This window comes from Eleutherodactylus coqui, chromosome 2, assembly GCF_035609145.1.
Source record: "Eleutherodactylus coqui strain aEleCoq1 chromosome 2, aEleCoq1.hap1, whole genome shotgun sequence".
NCBI lineage: Eukaryota > Metazoa > Chordata > Amphibia > Anura > Eleutherodactylidae > Eleutherodactylus > Eleutherodactylus coqui.
Genome location: NC_089838.1, coordinates 279,198,678 through 279,226,238, shown reverse-complemented (window position 1 = coordinate 279,226,238; position 27,561 = coordinate 279,198,678). Strand labels below are relative to the sequence as shown.

Below are 27,561 nucleotides of genomic sequence, written 5' to 3'. Positions count from 1 at the left end.
CCATTTTGCTTTCCTACACCAAGCCAAGATTGCAAAGGCTCATAGGTGTCAGAATGATAGATAACCCGGGAAATGACCCATTTAAAAAAATACACAACATAATGTATTCCCTGAGGGGGTGTCATAAGTATTTTGACCTCACAATTTTTTTTCATGAGCTAATACAATTTAGAGGAGAAAAAAGTGGAAAATGTCATATTTTTGCAAATATGTCATTTTGAAGGCATTTTTTCTTTTATAGTTCACATGCAAATGAGGATTTGCACCCCAAAAAGGATACCGCTGTGTTAGGTGCACTGTTCAGACACAATCTTCTGCTTCTGTGTCTGGCAAATATTGGCATCGTCCCATTCCCTCTGTTCCCTGAGCTTATAATCACTCTCATCCAGCACTCCTGGGGTTTATAGCTTCTGGTCTTCTGTTCAGCTAATGCTCCTTTACTAATCACCGTACTATATAGCTGCCCTGGACTTGTCAGATCTTGCTGCAGTGTTGATGAGAGTTTGTTCCCTTCACTTCATGTCCAGCTGCTGCTTCGGCAGTTACCTTGCGTTCTGCTTGTGTTCTTCGTTTGTGTACTCTGTGCTCTGTTATTCCTGTTGCCCGCTTCTCTATTTATCCTTGTCCGCTTGTTCCTCCTTTGTTTCTGTACTCCCTGGTGTTGTTCTAGCTTTGTCCTGTAGGTGTTCTAGCCTACCAGGGTAAGTCAGTGCCTAAAGGAAGACTGTGGGGTTGTCCTTAACAGGATGAGTGCTCCACCTATAGGCAGGGGTCTCTATCTCCTGGTTATCAGTTCAGGGCAAGATACCTTCCTTAGTTACCATCTGTATACGGGGCTGTTCATCTGGTATCTTACCTTCCACGCTGGGGTTGGCTGTCAGCTGTGCTGGATCGGATCTTCACCTACCTGGTAGGTTGGCACAGTGGTTCCACATCCACAGTCATTACACCCTGTTTGTCCCTTGTTCAGAAACCTACCCATTGTGGCCCTAATCTTATGTTCGTATGCACAACGGGGCCCAAACTGAAAGGAGCACCTGGTGGCTTTCAGAACAGAAATTTTGCTTGAAGGGGTTTCAGGTTCCACTGCACACTTGTAAAGCCCTTGAGCGGCGAAAACAATGGAGATTCCCCACAAGTGACCCCATTTTGAAACTAGACCCCTTAAAGAATTCATCTAGGGCTGTACTGCGTATAGTGACCCCACAGTTTTTGAATGAATCTAAGCAAAGCAGAAGGAAAACATTTACGATTTTTATTTTTTTTGCAATTGCGTAATTTTAAAAACAGGTTTTGTTTTGTACAGCACACATGTGAATGAAGCCTTTAACCGCAAAATGAATACCCCTGTTTGCCCCGTGTTAAGGAACATACCCATTGTAGCCCCAATCTGTTTACTGGACACATGGCTAGACCAATAATGGAGGGAACACCTATTGGATTCCAACTCGCACCTGAATAAATTCCAGGCCCCATTGCTCACTTGTGCGGAAAAGAAATTGACTCCCTAAAAATAATCCCCCGCCCCACTTCCCTTTTTGCCATTCTTAGATAAAAGTTATAATGTAAACTGTGTGGTATATCTGAAAACATGGGTATTTACATGGGCGATAAGGCACTCAACAAGCTGCTCCTGGAACTACAGGAAGGCCAGCGTTCCCAGGGCGTCTTGTAAATTACGTCTTACAGGTAACAATCTGAATAATGCTGGGCTCACACGGCCGTATGTGGAATGAGCAGAGGCCCGCAGCGGATCCCAGCCGGGGCCCTGCGTACTGCTGTGTTATGTACTGTGCATAACTGCGTACTTACACAGGCGGTCATGCGCAGTACACCTATTTTTGTTTAGATTTCCAGCGCCGTTGCTTAGTGATGACGTGGGTACTCGCAGCCCGTACACAATATAGTTTGCTATGGGCTGCGGGTATATCCGCAACCATAGAGGCAATGGGCTCTATGTTGCAGATATCCGCAGTAAAATAGAACATGCCGCGTTCTGTTTTCTGTGAGTGGATTACGTAATTTTGACCCGCTGGTGTGAGCGGAATTGTGTAATTCAATGCATGATCAACGTATTACCACGGGTCAAACACATGCGGAATCCACCATTTCTATCCGTTCATGTGAGGCCGGCCTAAGGTAGATCGCTACCTTTTTTATCATGTGACCGGGGACCGCTCAACGAGGCCGCTGGTCATTGCTTCAGGCTCTTGGCCACCCCGGCTCCTGCACAAGTGTCCATCATTTTGCATGCACAGAAGCCGGGGAGGTGCGTGGAGGTGAATCGTGTCAGGGTTCAAATGCGGAGGCCTCCGGTAAGAAGTTTCATCTACTCTCACCAACCGCATCGATGAGGAGAGATTGAACTTCAACTTTTTAAAAACTTTTACGTGATCGACGTTATCTGTTGGATAACGTTGATCATGTGAGCGGGAGCCGCTCACCACGGCTCCCCATTACAGCTCCAGGCTGTTGGCTACCTCCGGTAGCTGATTGCTGAAAGCTGTCACCCGCACAGACCCCAGGTCCATTCCACAGTGAGGCCGTTAAGTGAGACTGTCAGAAGGTGTATCTGCGGTCATTAAGGGATTAAACCTAAAGTCACACTTTTGAATAGGCGTTGTTCCATAGAGTCAGTTTCATAAATGTGCTTATACACTGATGTAGAAATATTCCTACTATCTTGTATATCTGCATTTCTATATTCTGCTTGAATTACAGTCAGCTATAAGCCTGATGAGAAGCTGTTGATGACTCGGTGTAGGAATGCTTAATTCTCTGTTCTCACGTAGGATTGCTTATATAGAATTCAACACAGAAGCAGAGGTAGATGCAGCCATTCGAAACATGCAAGGTACAGAGGTTGATGGTTGCCCAATGCTCCTAGATTACACTGGGGAGAAAAGTCAGCATGCTGAAAGCAGAGTGGTTGGAGGTAAGTGTATAGTAACGCTATTTGAACCAATGGTTCAACACTTATAACTTCTCCCGTGGGGTTAATTCCTTTAAGTACTTCTCCATGCGGGAGGCAGCAGTGTTGGCTGCTTTCTTGCTTGTTAGTAAAGTATTTCAATTTGAACCACTGGTTTAGTGGCTGGACATAATGACCAATTAGAGAATCTGAGTACTTATGTAGAAATGCATTTCAATAGTCAAGTTGTGATTCAGCTGACTGATTTGTATTAATTATTCCATTTGAGGATGGACTTCAGGGGTCAGAAACTCTATATTTTCTCCTTAGGGAGAGCGCCTGGACCGTGAGTGAGGAGACTCAAAAGGCCATTCATGCTTTTCTGGGTAATATGCAAATAAGGGAGATGGAATAATACCTCCACAGTGCCGCCTATTGGAAGGCAGCATTCCTTCAAGCCAAAGTTAGACTCTTTATACAAGCCTTGTAACAATGATTGGGAATTAAAAGCAAAGCCAGACTCCATGCACAGACAGCTGTTTCAGGGTGTTTGCCTTTCATTAGTGTACAGTAGGAGTACACTTTGGAGGTATTATTCCATCTCCCTTATTTGCGTATTACCCAGAGGAGCAGGAATAGCCTTTTGAATCTCCTCACTCACCGTCTAGGTGCTCTCCCTAAGGAGAAAAAATAGCGTTTCTGACCCCCGTCCCAGGCCTCTCACTAGCAAAGCCAGACTCCATGTACAGAGAGCTGTTTTAGTGCATTTGCCCTTCATCAGTGTACGGTAGGAGTCTGGCTTTACTAGAGAGATCCCCGTCCCAGGCCTCTCACTAGCAAAGCCAGACTCCTACTGTACACTGCTGAAGGGCAAATACCCTGAAACAGCTGTCTGTACATGGAGTCTGGCTTTGCTTTTAATTCCCAGTCATTGGTACAAGGCTTGTATAAAGAGTCTAACTTTGCCGTGAAGGAATGCTGCCTTCCACTAGGTGGCACTGTGATTGTATTATTCCATCTCTCTTATTAGGATGGACTTCATGTATATCCGAAAAGGCTAAAATAAATATATACTCATATTCGCTGGCCACTGTGAAAAATGCTTTTTTCACCTCTATACTATGTTCTGTCTAAACTATAAAGTTTAAAATGCTAATTCTACTGCAAAAACTATAACCTTAAACTTTGGGCTGTGATAGAAATGTATTGCCTTTCATTTAAATGTGTGCATGCATGTGAATTGTATTTCTTTTTTCCTGTTTTAGGATCAGCTCATTTAAAAACGCTGTTTGTCTCATGTCTTTCTAAAGACACGACTAAGGAGACCTTAAAAGAAGCATTTGACAGATCTGTTAGTGCGAGAATAGCAAAAGACAGAGACACTGGCGCATCACTGGGGTAAGTGCTAGGTTCGAATTGTCAGATGTGCAATTCATCGTCCTGGGAAAGATTGCAAAGTTGGTCAGAGAGCTTCTGGTTGAGCTCCGTCCAGCCAGTCATTGGAGATGGGTTCACACGAGAAGAAGAAAAATAAATGCACTCTTGGCTTGTAAGTCGCTCAAGTAAAGTTTGAAATGCTTCGGTGCCACATACTAACTGAAATAAATGTAAAACATTGGTTGTCCCTTCCTTCATTTAGGCCTCCACCACACTAGCTGTGGGTGCAGGTTGGGCGCAGCTGGTATCAGATAGCACACTGACACTAGTCTGTGTGCTGTCTGGCTTTGGCACAGGACAAGCCATTGCATGTCATTGTGCTATTTCTCACCCTTGAAACTAACAGGAATAGGACATGCCGTAAGTTTTCATCTGTTTGTGTGAAAGTCAATGGGCATAGTCTCATAGGCCTATAATGTGTGCTATCCAAGGATTAACTCCTTAGTGACCACCAATACGCCTTTTGACGACCGTATCGTTGGTCTATGTATGAAGAGAGATTGCGCTGCAACCTCTTTCCATACATCACGGGCGCCGGCTGTATCTTAGACCTGACGCCTGGCGACAACCGGTCCGATCAGCCGTGTGGCTGATCGGAACTGTTAACCCATTAAATTCCAATTTTGACAGCGGCATTTAAATCCACCGAACGACAACCCTCCCCTCCCCCCGTGTGATGCGATCACAGGGTGTTATGGCAGCCAGGGGCCTTCCCGAAACGGCTGTCATGGCAGAATGCCTATCAAGCCATGCCAGTTGAGTGGCTTGATAGACTGTCTACCCAATAGCAGTATGATGCAATGCTGTGACATTACATCATAGTACAGGAGCGATCAAAGCATTACAAGTTGTTGTCCCCTTTGGAGGAAAACCTAAAGATAAAGTCAATAAAGTTTTACGATTTTTTTTTTTAAATAAAAGTAAAAAAAAGAAAAACAAAAACCTTTTACCATATTTATAATAATAGAATCTAAATACTAAAGCAAACATACATATTTGGTATCGCTGCGTTTGTAAAAGTCCGATCTATCAAAGTAATGCATTATTTATCCCACACGTCATCAGAAAGAAAAAAGAACGCTAGACATGCACTTTTTTTAATCACTCTGTCTCCAAGAAGAAATGCAATAAAAAGCAATCACAAAATGTCGCAAGTATTCAGAAAAGGTACCAATGCAAACTACAGGACGTCCCGCAAAAATTGAGCCCGTGCACAACTATGTCAACGGAAAAATAAAAAAGTTATTGCGCTCAGAAGATGGCGGCCGAAAGTAACATAAAAAAATGTAATCTCTTTGAAAAAAATACAAGTCGTACAGCAAAAAAAAAAAAAATATGTATGTTTGGTAGCGTAGTTATCGTACTGACGCATAGAATAAAGATATCAGGTCATTTTTGTTGCAGTTTGTGTTCCGAAGAAACAGGACGCACTGAAAGATGGCAAAATTTCATTTTCTTTCCATTTCTCTTCACTTATAATGTACTGAAAAGCTTTTTAAAAATTCTATGGTACATTAACCCTTTCCAATCCACTGTCTGACCTCTGAAGATATTATGATTTAGGGCTGTATAGCTCCGATGTTGGAAGACATCCGTCGGGGTTCTCTTACTGTACATTGCCAGCCTCTCTGCTGTCGGAGCCTATCCAACGTGTCACCTCATGCAGTACTGGCTTTAGCCAGCATATAGCGCTGTTGTATAACGGCAGAAAAAGAGTAAGCCCCCTAGGAAAACCAGGATACAAATTGGATTGGAAAGGGTTAAATAGCACCATTGAAAAATACAACTTGTCCCGCAAAAAACAAGCCCTCATACAGCTACGCCAATTGATAAATAAAGGAGAAAAAAAAACTTGGTCACTAAGGCGTTAACACTGACAGCATGCAGTCCAAAATGTGTCAGTGTGTGCACTTAGCCATAATGTTGTATTGTGTGTGCTCGCAGGTATGGTTTTGTAGAATTCTCTACAAATGAAGATGCTAAAGCTGCAAAAGAAGCAATGAAGAATGGGAAAATTGATGGAAAAAAAATTGATTTAGATTTCGCAAAACCAAATGTGTCTGGCAGCAGTAGAGGTTGGTGCATTTGGCAGCAGAGGCGGTGCGTGCATGTCCAGGACTGGGGGGCCGCTTTAACCCCGGGTGTCAGAAAAACACTTGTTCTCCCACAATTATGTGCCTATAAATATGCCTATCTCAAAGGGGAGAGAGACACCCGTTTTCACCCATCCAGGGTAACTAAAGAAAAAAAAAAATAAATAGGCCCCTACTGGAATACCCCTTCCCTGCTAAGGATTCTTCTGGCTAGATCATGAGCTGTGGTCATGTTTCGTTCTGGAGGAACTGTCAAATGACACAGTCAACCCACCGATTTGAATGGAGTGGATAATGCAAAAACTGCAGGGAATTTCAACTCTTAAGGCTCTTTTACACGCAACAGTTATCGCTCAAAATTCATTCAAGTGGACGGAAACTGCACTTCTCTTTGAGGCCTTAGTCAGACAGGCGTTTTTTCGCGCGATTTGCGATAAATTATAGAACAGAAATCGCAGATCGCACCTATCTGCGATCTGCGATTCCTGTTCTCTTCTCTATATGAGCTCAATGGGGCCGGCGGCAGCAGCGCCGACCCCATTGAGAACATATAGAAGACAAATCATTCTTCTCTGCCACAGCTGTAACAGCTGTGGCAGAGAAGAACGATGTTTGCCCATTGAATTCAATGGAGTCGGCAATACAGCCGACTCCATTGAAAGCAATGGGCTGCCGGCGAGTGCAGGATGAATTGTCGGGAAGGGCTTAAATATATAAGCCCTTCCCTGGAATTCATCCAGAAAAGTGTAAAAATAAAATATATATATATATACATACACACTCACCGTGTCCCGGCAGACGGAGTTCAGAGCGGCCGGCCTGCAGTGGGTGTGAAGGGGGTGTGAGTCAGACTTGCCCCTGATTGGCTCAGCGCTGAGCCAATCAGAGGCAAGTCTGACTCGCACCCACTGCAGGCCGGCCGCTCTGAACTCCGTCTGCCGGGACACGGTGAGTATATAGATTTTTTTTATTTTTACACTTTTCTGGATGAATATCAGGGAAGGGCTTATATATTTAACCCCTTCCCGACAATTCATCCCACACTCGCCCGCAGCGCATTGCTTTCAATAGAGTCGGCTGTATTGCCGGCTCCATTGAATTCAATGCGCTGGACAGCTCCGGCCCGTTTCTAATGAAACACGGCTAGGAGCAGATTTTCGGGCGATTTGCTGGGATTTGTGCGCATCGGTCACGCGATTTGCGGATGCGCATCCGTCATGCGATCCGCAAATCGCGTGAAAAAACGCCCGTGTGACTAAGGCCCAAATGATGGATTTCAGTTTGCTTAAATCTATCCTTGAAGCCTTTGAGGACTCCACAATGGATTTGTTTACCCTGCATACACAATGAGTTCTTTGATAATGCAAGGCAAACATGCCAGTAGAGAACAAGGGAATCCATGGGGTGGCTTGATAGACTGCCCACTCAATAGCAGTATGATGCAATGCTATGACACTAAACACATGTTCAAGCTGCTACTGAGAAGCTATGAGGAGAACAATGGAATGTGGCAGCCAGATGTTTTGCTCAGCTGAGCGACATCTTTATGCAATAAACGTATGCTGGGCTGAGCAAACAACTTATTGTGGAAAACACTTTACTAATGAGGGAAATGGAGTGATAATATGTGCATATAATTTATGCAAAACAATCGCTAAATCTTTCGGCAGTTTGAGCAATTATCTTTGAGTGTAAAAGGGCCTTTACTGCTTGATTTCCCTACGTGTTAAGGTCCTTTTACACGCAAAGAATTTGTCAAACAGCCGAAAGATTAAGCGATGTATTTGAATAAAGTGGTAATGTCTTTTAATGGCTATTAACACTTTAATCATCTTCAGTTGCATGTAAAAGGACCTTTAATGATCTTCTTAAGTTGTTTGCTGAGCTGGTTGTGTGTTTAAACACACGCCCAGCTGTGTAAACATCTACTGGCAAATTCCATTGTTCTCCTTGAAGCAGAGTACACAGTGTACTTGTTATGTATGCAAAGCAAAACTCAGGAGTGCCCTGCGTATCCTGCAGTCTTTTCAAAGATGAGCTAAATACATTTAAATGGAAGTATTTGCTCAGTCTTCCAGTGTCTGAACGATGGATTTTATGTGGTGGCGTTTATATATGTCTGCATTTACGTGTAATGATTTAGCGCTCATTTTCAGTCGTTTGGACAAATTTTGAGCAATAATCGTTGCGTGTAAACGGGCCTTCAGGCAGTTATTTTAACTACCTGTGGTTATTTACAGTTTGTATATCTTGCACTATTGCACTATTATTTACTTACATTTTAGAGGGAAGCGGCAGTAGTTGTGGATAGTAGCAACACTTCACAGTGCGTGGTGATCATGGAAGATTTAAGGGGTTAGACAACTAGTTTCTTGCGGACCTTCAGTATAGGATTCCTAGGAGTGTCTCATGAAAACTATCTTGAATTGTCTTTGCTTTTTTATTTTATTTTAAATACTTTCCCCTTCCATTTAGAAACTGTAAAGAGATCTGGAAAACGCAAAAAAGAATTGCCGATAAATGTAGCTGCTCCAGAGAAAAAGAAACGGAAGAGAGAAGGAGCCGAAGGTATTTACCTGGCTTGGATTTGTTTTTGGATTTTAGCATTGCCACAGAATCTGGTGTTGACTGCAATAGTCAACTTTTATAGGGGACAGAGAAGTTGGAAGTTTTACTACTGGTCACAAGGTGTAAACTGATCAGTACTGCGTAACCCCTTCACTCCCAAACCATTTCCCTTTTTTTTTTTTTGTTTTGTCATGTTTTTTTGTTCCATTCATGAGTTAGAATTTTTTTTCTTCTGTCTGTACGGCATTCAGTGAACAGGATAAATGCAATATTTTTAAGTTTGGACTTCTACAAATGTGGTATTACCAATTGTTTTCATTTTTGTTTTATTCCTGGAAATAATTTTTTTTTTTTTTTTTTGCTTATAGTAAAGAATTTTATTAAACATTTTTCTCGTCTATATCCTTGGGGAACATAGCTAAAGACCGTGGGTATAGCTTCTGCCACTAGGAGGATGGCTTGATAGGCTGCCTGTCAGAATGCAGTATGACGTAATGCGATAGCATTACGTCATACTGCAGGAGCAATCAAAGTATCGCATATTATAGTCCCCCAGGGACTTGAATGTAAAGTAAAAAAAAGAGTAATAAAGTTTTTTAATTTGTAAAAAAAAAAAAAAAAAAAGTAATAAAAGTTGAAATCACCCCCCCCTTTTGCTATATCTATAATTAAAAAGGGAAATTAATAAAATAAAAATACATATTTGGTATTGGCGCGTCCGTATAAGTCCGATCTATCAAAGTAGCACATTATTTATCCCGCACGGTGAACGTCGTCCGAAAAAAAAAAATAGAGAACACAAGAAATGCGCTTTTTTCAGTCACCCTGTATCCCAGAAAAAACGCAATAAAAAGCGATTAAAAATTTTCTTTTATTTTACTCCACTTGGAATTTTTTTAAAAAGTTTTTCAGTACATTATATGGTACTTTAAATCGCACCATTGAAAAATACAACTCGTCCTGCAAAAAACAAGCCCTCATACAGCAATGTCAATGGATAAATAAAGGAGTTAGGCTTTTTTTAAGGGGGGGGGAAGGAAAAAACGAAAATGGAAAAAAAAAAACGGCCGCGTCATGAAGGGGTTAAGAGAGCTCAGTCATTAGTAGTGGACCTATGTTTTCAATGCAAACCCATAATGCAATCCTTTTGTGATAACTGGGAAGTGCTTTCTTCCATCCATGCCATACAGCCCGCTGTCACTTTAGCATTTCTGATCATATATATTTTAACATCGTTAAGAGTCTCAAGAAGAGGAGAAGATTGCTAAGGAGATTGTAAAGGAAGTGGCAACCAAGGAGCTATCCAAGGAAGAATCCGAGGATGAGGAAGGTCAGACATATATTTTTATTAGTTAACATTTGCCTCCCACCCCTTAAGGCCCCCACCCCACCCCACATTTTGTGTTTTTAATCCCCACTTTAAGAAAAACAAAAATATAACTTTTCTCCGTTGATGTAGGAAGACAGTTAATACAGAATATTGGATGTTGGGTTGCTTCGTTTTCACAGTTGTTGCCCCACCACTAATTGTCACACATTGCCATAGCATTTCTGTTTAAATATTCACTTAATCACTTTTATTATTCTCTCACAAGGTTTGATGTTTTTTGTTGCCAACTTGAAGTCTATTAAGGACTTTAAGGAGCTAAAAGATTCTCTGATGGAGGCTTTCTCTAAGAAAATCTTACTTGTGCAGGATCACTTTATTGGAGTTACAAAGTAAGTGGCTTTTTTGTGTTTTTTTTTTGTTTTTTTTTTTAAATTCTTGGTTAATGTAGCATCTGAAAGCTGCAGCGGACCACCCTTAACCACGTACCGTTTGTATTCTAGGAAATTTGGCGTTTTGGATTTGTCTTCTGTAGAAGAGGTTGTAAAGGTTAATTCTCCTGCTGAAAAGAGCAAAAATGCTGAAAACAAGAAAGGTATTTAATTTGTTTAATATGGAAACATATTGTGTCTTAACTCTGTCTACCAGCTGTTTGCACACTTCACTCCTAACTTATTTTGCGTGATCGCAAATGTTGTCAACAGAGAGAGAGGCACGAATTCTGTTTGTGAAGAACCTACCTTATAGAATAGGTGTGAACGAATTACAAGAGATGTTCGGAAATGCCAAAGACATTCGCCTTCCTTTTGTAAGGAATGGATTGAATAAAGGGTGAGTTAATTGTCATTAAATATCTTTAATTATGTAAATGGTAAAATCTAAAACTTAAGCTCCATTTACATTTGTCAGAAACTGACGGTTTTGAACGATCATTTTGCATTCACTACTAATGGGCTAAGCAGCCTATTAGTAGCTAACTAGCTTCATTTGCATGTATTTAGAGAATGGTGATCTGTTCTCTAAATACATCACTATTGTTCTCCAGCAGGACAGCAGCTGTTAAAGAATGTTATCAGCGCTGCCCGTGGAGAACTCAGCGTGTGGTCCCTCTTATCAGGGACGACGGATTTCATGCTGACCTGAAGTCAGCGATGGACGAAAAGTGCACGATGGGCACACATTTATACGCAACGATTATCCCTCAAAAGATGGCTTTTGAGCGATAATCGTCGTGTGTAAAAAGGCCTTTACTGTAATTGTAATTAATGCTAAAGTCACACTTTTGAATAGGCGTTGTTCTATAGAGTCAGTTTCATAAATGTGCTTATACACTGATGTAGAAATATTTCTGTTATCTTGAATATCTGCATTTCTATATTCTGCTTGAATTACAGTCAGCTATAAGCCTGATGAGAAGCTGTTGATGGCTCGGTGTAGGAATACTTAATTCTCTGTTCTCATGTAGGGTTGCTTATGTGGAATTCAGCACAGAAGCAGAGGCTGATGCAGCCATCCAAAACATGCAAGGTACAGAAATTGATGGTCGCCCAATGCTCATAGATTACACTGGGGTGAAGAATCAGCAGGCTAAAAGCGGAAGAGTATCGGTGGGAGGTAAGTGTATAGCAACACTATTTGAACCAATGGTTCAACACTTATAACTTCTCCTGGGGATTTATTTCCTTAAACTACTTCTCCATGCTGGAGGCAGCAATGTTGGTTGCTTTCTTGCTTGTCAGTAAAGTATTTCAATTTGAACCACTGGTTTAGTGGATGGACATAATGACCAATGAGAGAATCTGAGAACTTATGTCGAAATACATTTCGATAGTCAAGTTCTGATTCAGCTGACTGATTTGTATTAAATTCTTCCATTTGAGGATGGACTTCATGCTCATCTGAACAGGCTAAAAAAATGCTGTCAGCTGTTAAAAATGCATTTTCACTTCTATTCTATGACCTGCCCAAACTATAAAGTTTTAAATGGCAATTCAACTTCAAAAACTAGAACCTTAAACCTTGGGCTGTGAAAGAAATGTATTGCCTTTTAATTTAAATGTGTACATGCATGTGAATTGTATTTCTATTTTCCTAGTTGTCTCCGAGGTGCTTCTCGTAAAGAACTTGGCATTCCGTGCTACCAAAGACCAATTACGGGAGGTTTTCGAGAAGGCAACGTCCATTAAAATAAAAAAAACTAAGCAAGGAAAGCACAATGGGTAAGTAAGCATTGTACGTTGTAGCAGATAGAGGTTACCGCTTCCTAGTTTCTCTTCTGTGATGCAGAAGATGTTCAGATCTGGGTAGGGATCGGGACCATGGGATTAGCAATAAGAATATAAACTATTGATCATGATGTCATTGAACCTTTTTTTTTATTTTTCACAGAAATGCTCTTGTGAAATTTTCATCTGCAAAAGAAGCAAAGGAAGCCCTAGAATCTTGTAACGACACAGAGATTGAAGGCAGGGCAATACAGATTGAGTTCTGCCTAGGACATGCCTCTCAAGGTGTAAAAGGTACGAATATTTTTTTTCTTCCCTCCTCCCCCACCCAAAAAACTTGACAGTCTTATGTTGGAAATGATGATAAAACCATCTGAACTTCTGATGAGAACTTTTTTTTTTCTCTAGATAGTCAAGTACTGATCCAGCTGTAGGAATTGCATCTCTTAATCCTGGTAAGGGTGCTATGACATGAGCCACCACCAACACTTGTGATATAGCTTTAATTGCCAGGCTGCATCGGTACTTGCAAGTTCAGCCTGGTAGTTAGCAACCACCACTAATGCTCAGGATGTGTTGATAACGCTCATGTACTAGTACCCTAACTGGTTTGTTCTAATGTCGATTTGGGTGTTCACCAATCTTCCTGAACTGTTTTAGGATCAACGAAATTAAAATCAGCTCAATTAAAAACGCTGCTTGTCAATGGCCTTTCTGAAGACACAACTAAGGAAACCTTAAAAGAAGCATTTAACGGATCTGTTAGTGCGAGAATAGCAAAAGACAGAGACACTGGCGCATCACTGGGGTAAGTGCTAGGTTTGAATTGTCAGATGTGCAATTCATCGTCCTGGGAGAAATTGCAAAGTTGGTCAGAAAGCTTCTGATTGAGCTCCGTCCAGCCAGTATTTATGTGGCTGTAGACGGATTCGAACGAGAAGAATAAAAATGAATGTACTCAAGTGAGGTTTGAAATGCTTCAGTGCAACATACTAACTGGAATAAACGTAAAACATTGGTTGTCCCTTCATTTAGGCCTCCACCACACTAGCTGTGGGTGCAGGTTGGGCGCAGCTCGTATCGGATAGCACACGGACACTAGTCTGTGTGCTGTCTGGCTTTGGCACAAGATATGCCATTGTATGTCCTTGCGCTATTTCTCATCCTTGAAACCGACAGGAATAGGACATGATGTATGTTTTCAGGTGGACAGTCTGTTTGTATGAAAAAAGTCAATGTGCATAGTCTCATAGGCATATAACATGTCTGTGTGCTGTCCAAGGATTAACACTGACAGCATGCACTCCAAAATATGGTAGTGTGTGCACCTAGCCTTAATGTTGTATTGTGTGTTCTCGCAGGTTTGGTTTTGTAGAATTCTCTACAAATGAAGATGCTAAAGCTGCAAAAGAAGCAATGAAGAATGGGAAAATTGATGGAAAGAAAGTTACATTAAAATTCGCAAAACCAAAAGAGGATAGCAGCAAAGTTGGCTGTGCTGCATTTGGTGGCCAAAGAGGTGGTGCCCATGCTGCATTTGGTGACAAAAGAGGTGGCGGCCGTGGTGCATTTGGCGATAAAAGAGGTGGCGGCCGTGGTGCATTTGGCGACAAAAGAGGTGGCGGCCGTGGTGCATTTGGCGACAAAAGAGGTGGCGGCCGTGGTGCATTTGGCGACAAAAGAGGTGGCGGCCGTGGTGCATTTGGCGACAAAAGAGGTGGCGGCCGTGGTGCATTTGGCGACAAAAGAGGTGGTGGCCGTGGTGCATTTGGCGGCAAAAGAGGTGGTGGCCGTGGTGCATTTGGCGGCAAAAGAGGTGCTGGCCGTGGTGCATTTGGCAGAAGAGGTGGTGCGTGCACGTCCAGGACTGCGGGGCCACTTTAATCCCGGTTGTCAGAAAAACACTTTTTCTCCCACAACTATGTGCCCATAAATATCTCAAAGGGAAGAGGGACGTGACGCTGGCAGACACTTTTGGCAGCGGCTTATATTGCAGGGGTCCCATCAGTGGGACACCAAGTAATCTATCCGTTTTCACCCTTTTGGGGTAACTAAAGAAAAAAAAAAGGCCCCTTACTGGAATACCCCTTCCCTGCTCAGGATTGTCCTGGCTAGATCAAGAGCTGTGTTTTTTATGTCATGACCTTTGTAGGTCATGTTTTGTTCTGGAGGACCTGTGATGACAGTCAACCCACCGATTTGGATGGAGTGGATAATGCACAAATTGCAGGAAATTTCAACTATTAAGGCCCTTTTACATGGAACGAATATCGCCTAACATTTGTTCAAACAGCCGAGAATTGCACTTTTCTTTTAATGATGGATTGCAATCTGCTTAACATCCATCCTTGAAGCCACTGAAGACTCCACAATGGATTTGTTTACCCTGCATACACAATGATTTCATTGATAGTGCAAGACAAACATGTCAGGAGAAAACAAGGGAATCCCGCTGGGCAGAAAATCCCTTGCACTAAGCACACGTCCCTGCTGCTACTGAGAAGCGGAGAACAATGGAATGCTCCAGCCAGATGCATGCTGGACTGAGCAAACAACTCATGGAGGAAAACACTTTGCCAATGAGGGAAATGGAATGATAATCCGTGCATGTAATTTATGCAAAACTATTGCTAAATCTTTCAATCTTTCGCAAGTTTGAGCAATTATCTTTGCGTGTAAAAGGGCCTTTACTGCTAGACTTCTCTGTGTTAAGGTCCTTTCACACGCAAGGAATCTTTTAAACAGCCGAAAGTTTGAAAGATTTAGCGATGTATTTGCATAAAGTGTTAATGACCATTACCACTTTTAATCATCTTAATTTGCATGTAAAAGGACCTTTTTAGTCATCTTCTTTTTCCTCCATGAGTAGTTTGCTGAGACCAGATGATGAAATGTCATAATTAGAGAGAAATTCCTCCTGAATAAAATAGAAATGGTGCCTTCCGATTAAATCTATAAAAAATACAGAAATGTCATGTGAACAGTATCTGCTGAATAAAGGTAGCAAAATAGTATCTCGTTTAATCCTTGAGGATGGCAGGTATTGAACCGAAAGATCCATTTTGACTCCTTGCACATCAATTTATTGTCTGTCACCTCTCCGTCCGTTTGGCCGTACAATCTCCACCCCTTGAAATGAAATGGCTATATGGTCATTATTATGACATTCGCGGATATGTGTGGCTATATATGTGTCTTCATACAAGATGTTATCTGTGGGCAAGAATTTGTCGCCTGAATTGTTGCATCATCTTTTCTAGATAGTTTTTGGGACATGCCCGTGTAGTTAAATTGCAAGTGGCAATCGATGAAGTTCCTATTCCAAAAATTCTGACCTGTTACAACACTAGTAAAAAGTGCTCTTCTTAATATATCTTACAGCCTGCACATTTGTACGTGCCCGGTGGAAGAAAGAAGTTTATGTTCGTCAAGTTTTTATTAAGATTTTTTTTAAATGACTTCACTGTAAACATACTCTCCATAGTTGGCATGTTCAGCAGTACAATAAAGTAGTGATTTAAGCTTGTGTTTACTTATTCTAAATCTTGCTGACCTAAGGTTGGAGGCCGACAAACCCACAACCAAAGACCTGGTAGGAGAAGAAACCGTGGAAAATCCATTTGCATATTGAAGGAAGATATGAACAAAGGCATGCGGAGGGGTGGAAAGAGTTAACAAAAGGGTTTAGGAGGGGGTATAAGTGCCCACGGCGGAGAGGAGACTTAGTATTTGGTTCCAATCTATGATGTTACAATGCCCGTTTGAAGCCAAGTTTCCACTTAAGATGACCCACAAAATAGCAACCAAGCCGTCCAAGTAGAATAAAATTTTGTGAGTCTGTTTTCATCATCTGCATTAAATTCTTCCATATGAATTATGTGATCCAGGGATTCCAGCCACATTATTTTTGTCAGGGGGACAGGGGATTTCCAAAGTTTTGGAATAATCTGGCGCATGGCCATGAGAAAAAAATCTGATGGGGTTTTTTTAATTTTTGACAGGTCCTGGAATCATGGAAATTAGGTCTGCTTCTGGGGAAAAAGTCGCTATACTGCATCTCTATATACTGTGTTGTATAGATTGATAATCTCTTGCCATAATGGAGAGATCCGCGGGCAAGACCACTATATATGCAGGAAACTGCCCTTTTCCTGTGAGCATCTCCAGCAGGTGTCTTGGATCTCTGGGTACATCCTGGCCAGTCGCGTGGGTGTCCTATACTATTGAGTCAGTAATTTGTAATTGATCTCCTGGTGCTTAAAGGAAATCGAGAGAGAGTGGGTTAAAGAAAAAGCTTTAGACCATAAGTCCTCTAGGAATGCTTTTCCGAACTCTCGCTCCCAGTTCCCTCTGCACGTTACCATATCATTACTCGTCTCCGTCGCCAATAGAAGGCAATATAGGATTGAGATTTCAGCCGAGATGGGCATAGTGGAAGTACACAAATGTCTTAACTGGGAGAGAGGGGAAAGGAGAATAGATAATAGATAAGGGTCCTAGGGAACGGACAAAGTGGCTAATCTGCATATACTGAAACCATGCACTGATCCATGAGCCCCACCCATAAACTCCTGAATCGGGTGAATGCCTGAAAGCGAGACTACGTCTCTGACCCTTGGGAGTGGGGCTGCAGTCCTGTCAAAAGGGACATGCCTCCCATAAAAGAAAGTAAGTCCGGATTCCCCACCAGGGGGTGAGGGGGACCTGGTCGGGACACCAACCTCATGCGAGTAGTGAAGCTGTTCCAAGTGTCCAGGAGCCCCCTTAGGAAGGGTGACATTATTGGAGTTTGACGGCTCACTGTGGGTGAGCCAAGAATCTGATTTGGAGCACTCTGGTGTTCTAGCTCCACCCAGAGTTTAGATCAGTTATGAATAATATCTAGAACGCAATTGCATATAGCTGCCTTATGGTATAAAGAAAAGCTTGGAAGACCCACTCCTCCTTTTTCCTTGCAGCGTAAAAGTGTCTTGAATTTCACCCTAGGTTTCGAGCCTCCCCCAAACACAATCCAGGGACATCTGTCGGATCTGAGAAAAGTAAGCTTTTGGGAGTCTTCGAGGTAAAGTCTGAAATAGATATAGGATTTTTGGTAGAGAATCCATTGTCAGTGTTAATTCTACCAAACCACAAGATGGTAAGTGGGGGCCACTTTTTAAGATTTTTTCTGAAGTTACAGCGCATTGGTTTGTAATTCAAGTCAAATAGATGGTTTGGATCACCTGCCAGATGAATCCCCAGATACTTAATGTAATCATTGCTCCAACGCAAAGTGAATGATGATTTGAGAGTTGAGGCCTCAGCTTGTGGGATTGTTATATTGAGGATTTCAGACTTGTAGACATTAACTTTAAAATTACTTCCTCTACCAAACCTTTCAAACTCACTTAAAATGGCAGACGGGGTGATTTGGGGGTTCGTACGGTAGAGCAGGAGATCATCCGCAAACAAGGACAATTTGTGTTACGATGTTTCTGTCTTGAACCCCTGTATTTCAGGATTTAATCTTAGAGCATTGGCCAGAGACTCCTTCACCACAACGTATAGGAAGGGTGATAAGGGGCAGTCTTGTCTCATGCCATTAATAATTTTCAGGTTGGAGGAAAGGGCTCCATTTTACTCTTACTCAAGCTGTCAGTTTATGGTACAAAGCCATAATCCAGCTCAAAAATCTAGGACCTAATCCAATCTTTCGCAAGGTCGCCTCCAGGGGCCCCATAAACCGGAGCATGGTCATACCACAGGAAAATACCAATTGTACAAAAGGGGGACAAGTCCAGAATATCATGGGAGATAAATAGGTAGTCTATACGATTATAGCTATTGTGGGCAAGGGAGTGGTAACTGTAGTCTTTAGTACCTGGGTGTAAGAGTTGCCATATGTCGACTAGCCTCAGGGAGGCCAATACTTTTTTAAGCTTGCGTGTAAGAGAAATTGAGACCCCAGACCCGCCTGCCAAAGAATCCACTACAGGGTCTAAACATAATTGAAATCACCTCTAAATATTATATGCGAACCCTCTGCAAATCTTGAACGTGACCTAATAGTCCGGAGTCCAAAGAACACATGGGAGTGGTTTGGGAAGTAAGCATTGGCTATGGTTAGGACCTTTGAACCTGTTGATATTTTAAGGAAAATATAACATCCCCCAGGATCGACCTCTGAGATGAGGGAGTTGTTTGTGAATGGCAATTGAGACCCCACAGATTTTTTTTGTCAGGGTGGTGACTGTGGTGCTAGGTGGTATAAAATTTAGATTTGCATTTTGGGATGCTAGTAGCGACAAAGTGGGTCTCTTGTAGCATAGCGATCATCACCATGTTTTTATGAAGGTGGTTTAGTATCTGGCCTCTCCTAGCTGACTTGTTTAGGCCCCTGGTATTATAGGAGCAAAATGTCAAACTATCCATAGTAACCATCTAGTCCATCGGGGAAAGGGAGAGGAGGGGCACTGAGATGGGGGAAATATAAACATTCGGGGCTAAATCCGAAATTTGTAGGTCTACTACTAGTCTAGGACCAGTCATTGGACAACTCTCTATGTTGTCCAAACTATTAGCGGTAATGGAAGGAATTAGCGTAGGAGCACTCCAAACGGCTCCCGCGAAAGGAATTGAAACCCTAACGGGTTATGTATATTAATATTAAACCAGGCAATGATTTTAAAAAATGAGGAATATTAAACAGATGGAAGAAAGACAATAGGTAATTAGAAAAGGACACAGGGTGAATATCCCACGTCCCAACCCATCAAAGAAAATGCAGTAACAGATCATAACAATAATTCACCCTGACTAAAACATTTAGACATATTTAAGTCAACCATCTCGAGGTATTAGAATTGTTATATATGGTGGAGCTAAGTGAGCTGGCCATTTTCTCAAGCTGGAGAACCAGGATCTACGCCGATCTCTGTTTTTTCGACGCTGCTGTGTGCTAGGTCTCTCTTGGAGCTGGAGTTGGCAGGGAAGGCCAATCTGGCAATGATGATATAGGTAATTTGAATGTCCCCAGAAAATTTGGGAGATCCCCTAAAGAGCGAAGTGATGCTGATTTCCCCTCTTTCCAAGCTGAAAGCTGAAAAGGGTAACCCCAGCGATAGGGAGTTTCTCTTTCTTTAAGTGCTTTCAGAAGCGGTTTCAAGGCTCTACAGAGTTGCAGGGTTCTCCCTGGCGAGGTCTGCCATAAATTGAATTGGGGTAACCTGCTTCTAGCCCCTTTTAGAAAGTCCTCTTTGTCTTTGAAAAAATGAATGCGGCAGATAATGTTGCGAGGGCGCTTCGGGTCAGGATTCTTGGGGCCCAAAGCCAGATGTATCCAGTCTATTTCTATGGGCTTATCTCGAGATCTCTGGATTAAAGTTCCAAAAAACTTCTGAGCTCATTGTTCTAAATGTGAGTTTAAAACTTCCTCTAGTAAAGCTCGGATGCGTATATTATTCCTGTTGTGTCTGTTTACTAAATTTTCAATGTTGATGAGGATACTGGTGATCTAAGTAGAATGAGCTGATATCACTTGACTATGCGACTCCAGCATTGAACGGGTCTGTTCTTGTGACTCCTCAACTTTGCTCACTCTGTGACCTATTTGTTGGACTTCTTTTTGAATTTGGGTCAGGGCTTGTTTTTGGTTATGTTCTAGATGTTGAAATAGAGAGTCAATTTCCAATTTTGTGGGTAAAGTTTTGATGTGTGCTTTCCAATCCCAATTGTGATAATCAGCTCGGGAACCCTGAGAAGAGGGACACTGAGATTAAACATGCCTGGGGTTTTTACCATCAGGTGGAAACCAGGAGTGTAAACTGCTGGCCCTGCCAGGAGATGGAGGGCTCTGTGACCGTGACTACATGCATGTGGTGGGGGGTGTGATGAGGGGAGCCTCCCCTGGTGCTCACAGAATGCATCACCTCTGGATCTAAACCTGCTGTGCAGAGTCTTCTCCGGTAACTGACCAAGTGAGGGAAGTAGGGAGCCCAACCCCCCCCCCCCTTCCCCGGTTTCGCTCTCCTACTGTGCTGATAAGTCTCAAGAAGATGTCTCCTTGTCACTTCCACATCTGTTCTCCCCCTCTCTGGTGACTTGTGCTGATCCCTCTCTTCCTCATCCCTGCTCCAGACCTCATTAGCAGCTTCCCCCATGCCTGCTCACTATTGCACATGGCCGATGCAGAGGGGGAGGGTTCTCTCTGCGTTGGGGAAGACGAGGGAGCCCATGTGTCTGATGAGCCAGCTGCTCCGCAGCCCTGCACTTTGTATTTCACTCCGCTCCCGCTGTCAGCGCTGGTCTCTTCACTCGTCCTGGAGTTGTGGCTAGAGTGCTCTTTTGTTGTGTGAGCGGGAGAAGCTGGCAGCATGTTTCCCCGCGTCTCCTCGGGCTTCATGACGGATAGTCTCTAAGACTGCGTCTTTTTCTGAAGGTAATTCCTGGTTGATGCGAGATTCTCGTCTAAAGGTCTGGATCAGCAATCGGACTCTGCCAGTATTTATTAATCCGACAAACATCATGCGCTTGATAGTCAAAGGTGCCAACTATTCTTACTATGTCTCTCGTCTTGGTTTTGGTCCTTGGGGCCAGCAGATCTGCCCTGTTCTGGCTATGAGCATATTCAAAGGCTGGTCACCCTGCATCACTCGGATAACCCTTATTTTGAAATCTGATGGACATATCTCATCCCATTCTTTCAGTTTACTTAACACTTGCATTTCAACTCTGGATAGATTAGATCCTCAAGCTTGTTTGCAAAGGGCCAAGCTCTTCAGCTCACTTACAACCATGTTCTCAAAGATATCAATGCTGGTATCTTCTCCAACAGGAGAAGGCCTGGTGCTCTTAGGCCTAAGATTAATGAAAGTACCATCACTAGAGAGAAGTGTGTACCAAAATGCTTGGGTGCTCGTTATTCGAGTCAAGTTTTTTATAATATGCGAGAGCTCTATTCGGGTAACGAACCCCATTGAGGTCAATGGGGGACTCGAGCATTTTTGTATTGGGCCCGCCGGGTGCTGAGTTGTTGTTTTTTTCTTATCCTCTATCCTCCCACATACTGCTGTGGACGTGTACACGCTGGCATGTCACAGCAGGAAGTGGTAATGCGTTGAGGGGTCAAAACGGGGAGGGGTCCAACTCTGCATGGTACTCGCTTGAGTAATGAGCCCCATCGAGTATGCTACTACTCGAACGAGCATCAAACTCGGATGAGCATGTTCGCTCAACTCTAACCATCTCCCATTCTTTCAAATTCTTAATGCGTAGGAACTGGCCTTTATGGATACCCCTACCTTTTGTATGGTAACTATCCCATTGCAGCAAGTTATTGATAGCAGTGCATTTTCGATGGACTGGACCTTTTCATAATGATTAGATCCAAAAAAATTCAAGCTGTATTTATGTATTTCCAATGTAAAGGACAAACCAAGATTGTTGGCATTCAGATTTCTCACAAAGTCGACAAAGGATTCAGGTGTACCCGCCCACAATATAAGCACATTATCTATATACCTCAGCCATAATGACACACAACTAGTCCATTTGTCATTTCCTTCAACACAAACGCAGCTCTCCTCCCACAGGTTATCATAAGTGCAGTCACAGGGGCTCCCCATTGCTGTACCCCTGAGCTGGTGGAAGAGTCTGCCATTTAAAAGGAATATGTTGTGTTTCAAAATGAATTCAAGGACTTCCAGCAACAACTCATTATAACGATGGAGATGTAAACCCCTCTGATTCAAAAAGAACTTGGCAGCTTAACATCCCACTTCATGAGGAATGGAGCTGTAGAGTGCCTCCACGAAGGGCCTAAGGACTCAATCATGACATACACTAATGTTCTGTGTTAAATTCCCTATACCAGAGACAATCGATCTACCTTGCAGTGGTGAGAGGCCTTTGTGGATTTTAGGTAAACTGTAAAAAGTTGACAGTTGTGGTATCTTGGGCAACATAAATGACAGTTTCCCCCTGTCCAATCAAGCAACTAGTTCTTATATCTGTCAAACTTTTGAATATCTGATTCAGATTGGTGTCAGTAGGGTTATGGCTCAACACACAATAACTCCTCTTGTCTTCCATGATGCATGTACAGATCTCCTGGTATTGTGGTCGGTCCATTAGTACCCTCCAGTGTGTGTAACACTTGCATTTAATCTCCGGATAGATTAGATCCCGAAGCTTGTTTGCAAAGGGCCAAGCTGTTCAGCTCACTCACAACCATGTGCTTAAAGATATCAATGCTGGTATCTGCTCCCACAGGAGGAGGCCTGGTGCTTTTAGGCCTAAGATCAGTGAAAGGACTATCTCCCAAGTCCCTTTCTCCATCATCCAATAACTCATTCAGCATCTGCAAGTGAGGAAGGTCATCTTCCACAATGCCCAGTTCAAGGCTCTGTTTGCAATTGTGTGTGCTGAAGAACTTGGCCCATCGGAACTTATGGGTAAAGAGAGAAATGACCTTAACCCAATCAAATATGATATACTTGGTTTTGGGAATAAAAGATCCCAAACTAACACTGAAGAAATTGATTATTTCCAAAGCACTTTTCTGACTTGTATGCTCATTCACTACAGAGGAACTTGTTGACACAGTGGATTTCCCCATCATGCCAACATTAAAAGAGAGTATCCCAGACATTATTCCTTCCTCTCTCTCTCTCAACATGTACTGGGAGATTGGATGCCCTAAAAAAACAATGCTCTCAGGGAAGGTTCCTTTTAGCTCAAGAACGTCTCCCACCTCTGTTATAACCTTGAGTTGAATGGTGCGTGAGGACTCGTTACCTGACTGTTCACAGTTAGAAGAGCTTAATTTCATGTCCATTCTCCTGCTAGTATTAGTATCATAGGCTCTGTCCTGAGATCTCAATGAAACTGATGCTGTTTTCAGTCCTGTGTATAGGCCGTATATTTCTCACTGTTAGTTTGTGCAAATGTTTATCGCATCTCATAGTCTGGTTCATACATGAATTTTTTGGCTTTTTCTATATTTTCTTTTAGTAAGGTTGAATTATGCTCCAAAAGTGATTTTTTTTTCCCCCTTCTCAGGGTTGGAAGTATGTAATTTCATAGAGGGTGGGATATTTATTTGTAAGCCCCGAGGGACTATACCATCACCATGTTGTCTGGCAGCATGTCGGTGTTCACATCTGTCTCAGACTAGATAGCCCGGGTTTAAATGCTGAAGTGCCCAACCATGATTTAAACCCGGGCTGTCTAGCCTGAGGCAGATGTGCAGCCTGACATGCTGCCAGACAACATGGTGATTTGAAAATCCTCTAAGTCATTATCATGGCAGTTGAATTATTTAAATATCAACTTTTATTATTTTGATCTCATAGCAATTTGATAATCCTTCGTGTCGCTATCATGACCGTTCGATTAGCTAGATATCAATTTCTATCACTTTGACTTTGCTCCTGGTGAGAGTTCTATCAAATTGACCATAGAAATGCATTGAGCTCGAGAATGAGAGAGCTTGAGAGTGTGACCATGGGAAAAGATGGGGTGTTCTTAGAAATATCCCGCTTATCCAGAAGTAGCTAGGGAAACTTTAGGGGTGTTATTTTGGATCAATATCAAACTTATCTGGAGTAAGAATAGACTCTAGCACCGACTTGAAGTTCTCTTATCAGACTAGGGTCATTGTAGTGCAGCATCTACATTCGACTTGGGTCAGCACTTATGCAGTGCGTCACTGTGAACTACTTGTACACTGTCATTGTGAAGTTGGTGCTCAAATCCACTTCTAGGTGCAGACCCATATTCACACTTGACAAGTGACCACCTTGCAATCACTAAATTATGCTTCTCACGCTACTGTGAACTATCAGCACACTATCATTGTGAGGATGTGCACTAATCCATATCTAGTTACAAGCATATGTTCCCATATGATAAGTGACCTTGCAACGTCTAGCACATGAATATGTCGCTGTCAGTGTAGAGTGAGTGTTCCATTATGAACCTGCAGTTTAGTATGACTATCATGACACCAATTTTATATAGCCTTAACATACTTTTTGAACCATAAATAATATTAGACGGCCGCATTCGCAAAAAGGAACAGCTTTGCATCACACTACAACGTAAAGTTGAACTGACCATATATTTTTCTAGTTGACTCATTGGATGTAGCCATCACCTTTTAATAGTTTATCTATTTGTGATAGTCTCTTACTACCATAAGCGGCAGGGTCCCTATTTATATAGTAAGCAAATTAAAGGTGGGAGTAGAGGGGAAAGGGAGGAAAAGATTGGGTAAAGAGTCTTATTCTGCAGCGAGAGAAGTCCAGTTCTAGCGTGATAAGGTTGAATGAGTGTTTTTATTGCAAGTCCTATAGTTGAATAATTGTTGGTATACAGGAGATGATAGTTTCTGTCCTCCTCTCAGGCCTTAGCTGACAGGTAAGAGGATACAGTTGTCTTAAAAAATTTGTGGCTTTTTTTTGCAACCCTTAAATGATTCCTATGAATGTTCTCCACCATCACAGCTAGAAATGGGAAGGCCTGGAAAAAAAATTGGGGAAAAATGTTTGTACAATATGTTCTTTTCCAATAAGAAATAGTACGGCATTCAAACTATGTAACATAAAAAATGGCTTTAGGAAAAGCAAAAGTGGTTTTCCCAATTTTTCCGTTTTTTTTCCAGGCCTTCCCATCTTTAATCACAGCATAATATTTACCTATAGTCTGGTCAGTAAATAGGTCTTTCTTTTCCTCCTCTCAGTAAAATGGTCAGAACAACTTGTAGAGTTTGAAAACATTTCCACAGTGCAATTTCTGCTGAGCAAAGCTGCAGTTTGCAAATATTATGAGAAGAAATATTCTTTTCCAAATGCTACAAGGATGACAAACACATTCTTGCATGCCAGAGGTGCCCTGAAGACATTAAAAAATACTTTATGGAATTAGATGATAAGGACCAGAATGAAAGGGCAAGTAGTTTTATCTTCTAGAGTTCTAATTCCAGAAACACTATTTCCGCTGCTTCTGGATCATTACATCTTCAGGTAAAGGAGTATTGCAAACCACTGTCTCACAAAAAACACACAATACCTTCATTTATAGATAAAATGACACTAGAGATGAGCGAGCATACTCGCTAAGGGCAATTACTCGATCGAGCATTGTCCTTAGCGAGTACCTGCCAGCTCGGAAGAAAAGATTTGGCTGCCGGCGGTGGGAGAGAGGTGGGAGGAACGGAGGGCAGATCTCTCTCTCCCCCTGCTCACTGACGCAACTCACCTCTCACCAGCAACGGTGGCCGAACCTTTTCTTCCGAGCGGGCAGCTACTTGCTAAGGACAATACTCGATCGAGTAATTGTCCTTAGCGAGTATGCTCGCTCATCTCTAAATGACACCTGAAAGTCAGGAGAAAATTGATCATGCCCTTGCAAGAGCAGTATATGCTTCTGGATCAGCATTGTCTATAACTGAAAATGCATATAGGCAGGAAGCTTAAAATGTTACGACCATCATATCATTTGCTAAGCTGACATTCCTTGAGCAAGCCTCTTTTGGAGCCTGAATATGAGCGTGTGATGGAATCTGTACAAGGAAAAATCAGTGAAGCACTATGTCTTGCAGTACTTACAGATGGATGGACAAATCTGTGAGGAATCATCAACTTTGTGATAACACCTCAACCAGTCTTTTATAGAAGCATTGAAACTGGAGAGAACAGACATACTGCAGAGTAGATCAGCAGTGAAATGTGTGCAGTGGTAGAGACAATTGAGAGCGGTAAAGTATTCGCTTTGCTGATTGACAATGCAAGTAATATGAAAGCTGCTTGGGAAATCATAATGGACAAGTATCCACATATTGCTGCAATGGAATGTGCATCTCATGGACTAAAGTTACTTCTTGGGGACTTCATAAAACGGGACACCCTTCAAAGGATTCATAGAAGAGCTTATGTAGGCAAGCCATCGTCTTTGAGAAGACCACTCTCAGTAGAAGACCTTTTTTGTAGCATTTTGGGTGGTCATCTCAGAGAGTTATGGCTGTATGTGATATTATCGGGACCTTTCACATAGAATGGAATTTTTCTCAACATGCAGGTGTAGAAACCCACATGTCTGAATGCAGATTTTGATACAAAATAGCAGCAGCCATTTTTAAATCCACATCAACATTAGCATATTAGACATGATGATTTTGGTGCAGAATGTTTTGCACGATGGCAAATTATACTGTATTTTGCAGAATAGTTCTACCTGTATGAAATGTCCCATAAGATTTACACTTTGTTAAGTACTCCTTTAATAGTCACGGCAACATTTTATACCTGTAAATGGAATCTTTCACTGCCATTTCACCCCCAAATTAACTTAATTGGCCAGCAGGGCAAAAAAAAATCAATCACTTCCAATGTCCTCTCTTTTTCTAAGGAGCCTCTGTACCGGCACAATTAGGCTTTCCTGTGTAAAGGAGGATATGATGAGCTAGACAAAGGGGCGGGGTTTGCTCTGCATCTCATGAGTCAGCAGGCCTCTTTTCAGCTTGATGACGCTTTTCTGCAGATTTGCATACAATGCAGAATAACTTTTGAACCCAACCCAGGGACATGGTCTTATTAAGAAGAGAGAGCATGAAAAGTGATTGATTTCTTCATCCCCTGCTGGCCAGTGAAGTTTGTTTTAGCAGTGAGGTGGTGGTGATGGGTTCCTTTTAAATAGAAAGGTCACATGATTCTAAAATATAATGTTCTAGAAGAATGCACATTTTGGCAGTTCTTCAGTGCGACGCAGATGTACTTTTCAAATACAGGAAAACAGGCTTTTAAGTCACCAGTTAGTCAATTTATGGACCTGAAGGTCCTGGGGCTTCCATATCAAGGTGTGACAGCACTAGAGATGAGCGAACGTACTCGCTAAGGCAAACTACTCGGATTGCTTCCCCACGACTGAATTCCAATGGAAGAACATAGCGAAGGGCTAGGACACATTAGTTCTCTCACCTCGTGGTCCTCTTTGGGACACTCTTTCTCCTCCGATGCTATTACA

The 27,561-nt window shown here is 42.3% G+C and overlaps 1 protein-coding gene and 1 non-coding gene across 4 annotated transcripts in view; both read left to right on the top strand.

Annotated features, from left to right (window-relative positions):
• The window catches only part of LOC136612607 (nucleolin-like), a 39,782-nt gene extending 23,700 nt beyond the window's left edge, over positions 1-16,082 (top strand). For all 3 annotated transcript variants that reach the window (XM_066593072.1, XM_066593071.1, XM_066593073.1), the window contains 13 exons: positions 2,793-2,935; positions 4,177-4,309; positions 6,293-6,423; positions 8,917-9,009; positions 10,250-10,339; positions 10,605-10,728; positions 10,840-10,931; positions 11,041-11,167; positions 11,802-11,950; positions 12,432-12,555; positions 12,725-12,855; positions 13,222-13,369; positions 13,923-16,082. In XM_066593072.1, coding sequence (XP_066449169.1) covers positions 2,793-2,935; positions 4,177-4,309; positions 6,293-6,423; positions 8,917-9,009; positions 10,250-10,339; positions 10,605-10,728; positions 10,840-10,931; positions 11,041-11,167; positions 11,802-11,950; positions 12,432-12,555; positions 12,725-12,855; positions 13,222-13,369; positions 13,923-14,445 — 2,008 coding nt within the window. In that variant the 3' untranslated portion in view covers positions 14,446-16,082. The remainder of the gene's footprint in view (positions 1-2,792; positions 2,936-4,176; positions 4,310-6,292; positions 6,424-8,916; positions 9,010-10,249; positions 10,340-10,604; positions 10,729-10,839; positions 10,932-11,040; positions 11,168-11,801; positions 11,951-12,431; positions 12,556-12,724; positions 12,856-13,221; positions 13,370-13,922) is intronic.
• LOC136613708 (small nucleolar RNA SNORD20) lies at positions 12,914-12,989 on the top strand. The gene has a single exon (XR_010790931.1). It is a non-coding gene; the product is annotated as a small nucleolar RNA SNORD20 (small nucleolar RNA).
• Positions 16,083-27,561: the final 11,479 nt, after the last annotated feature.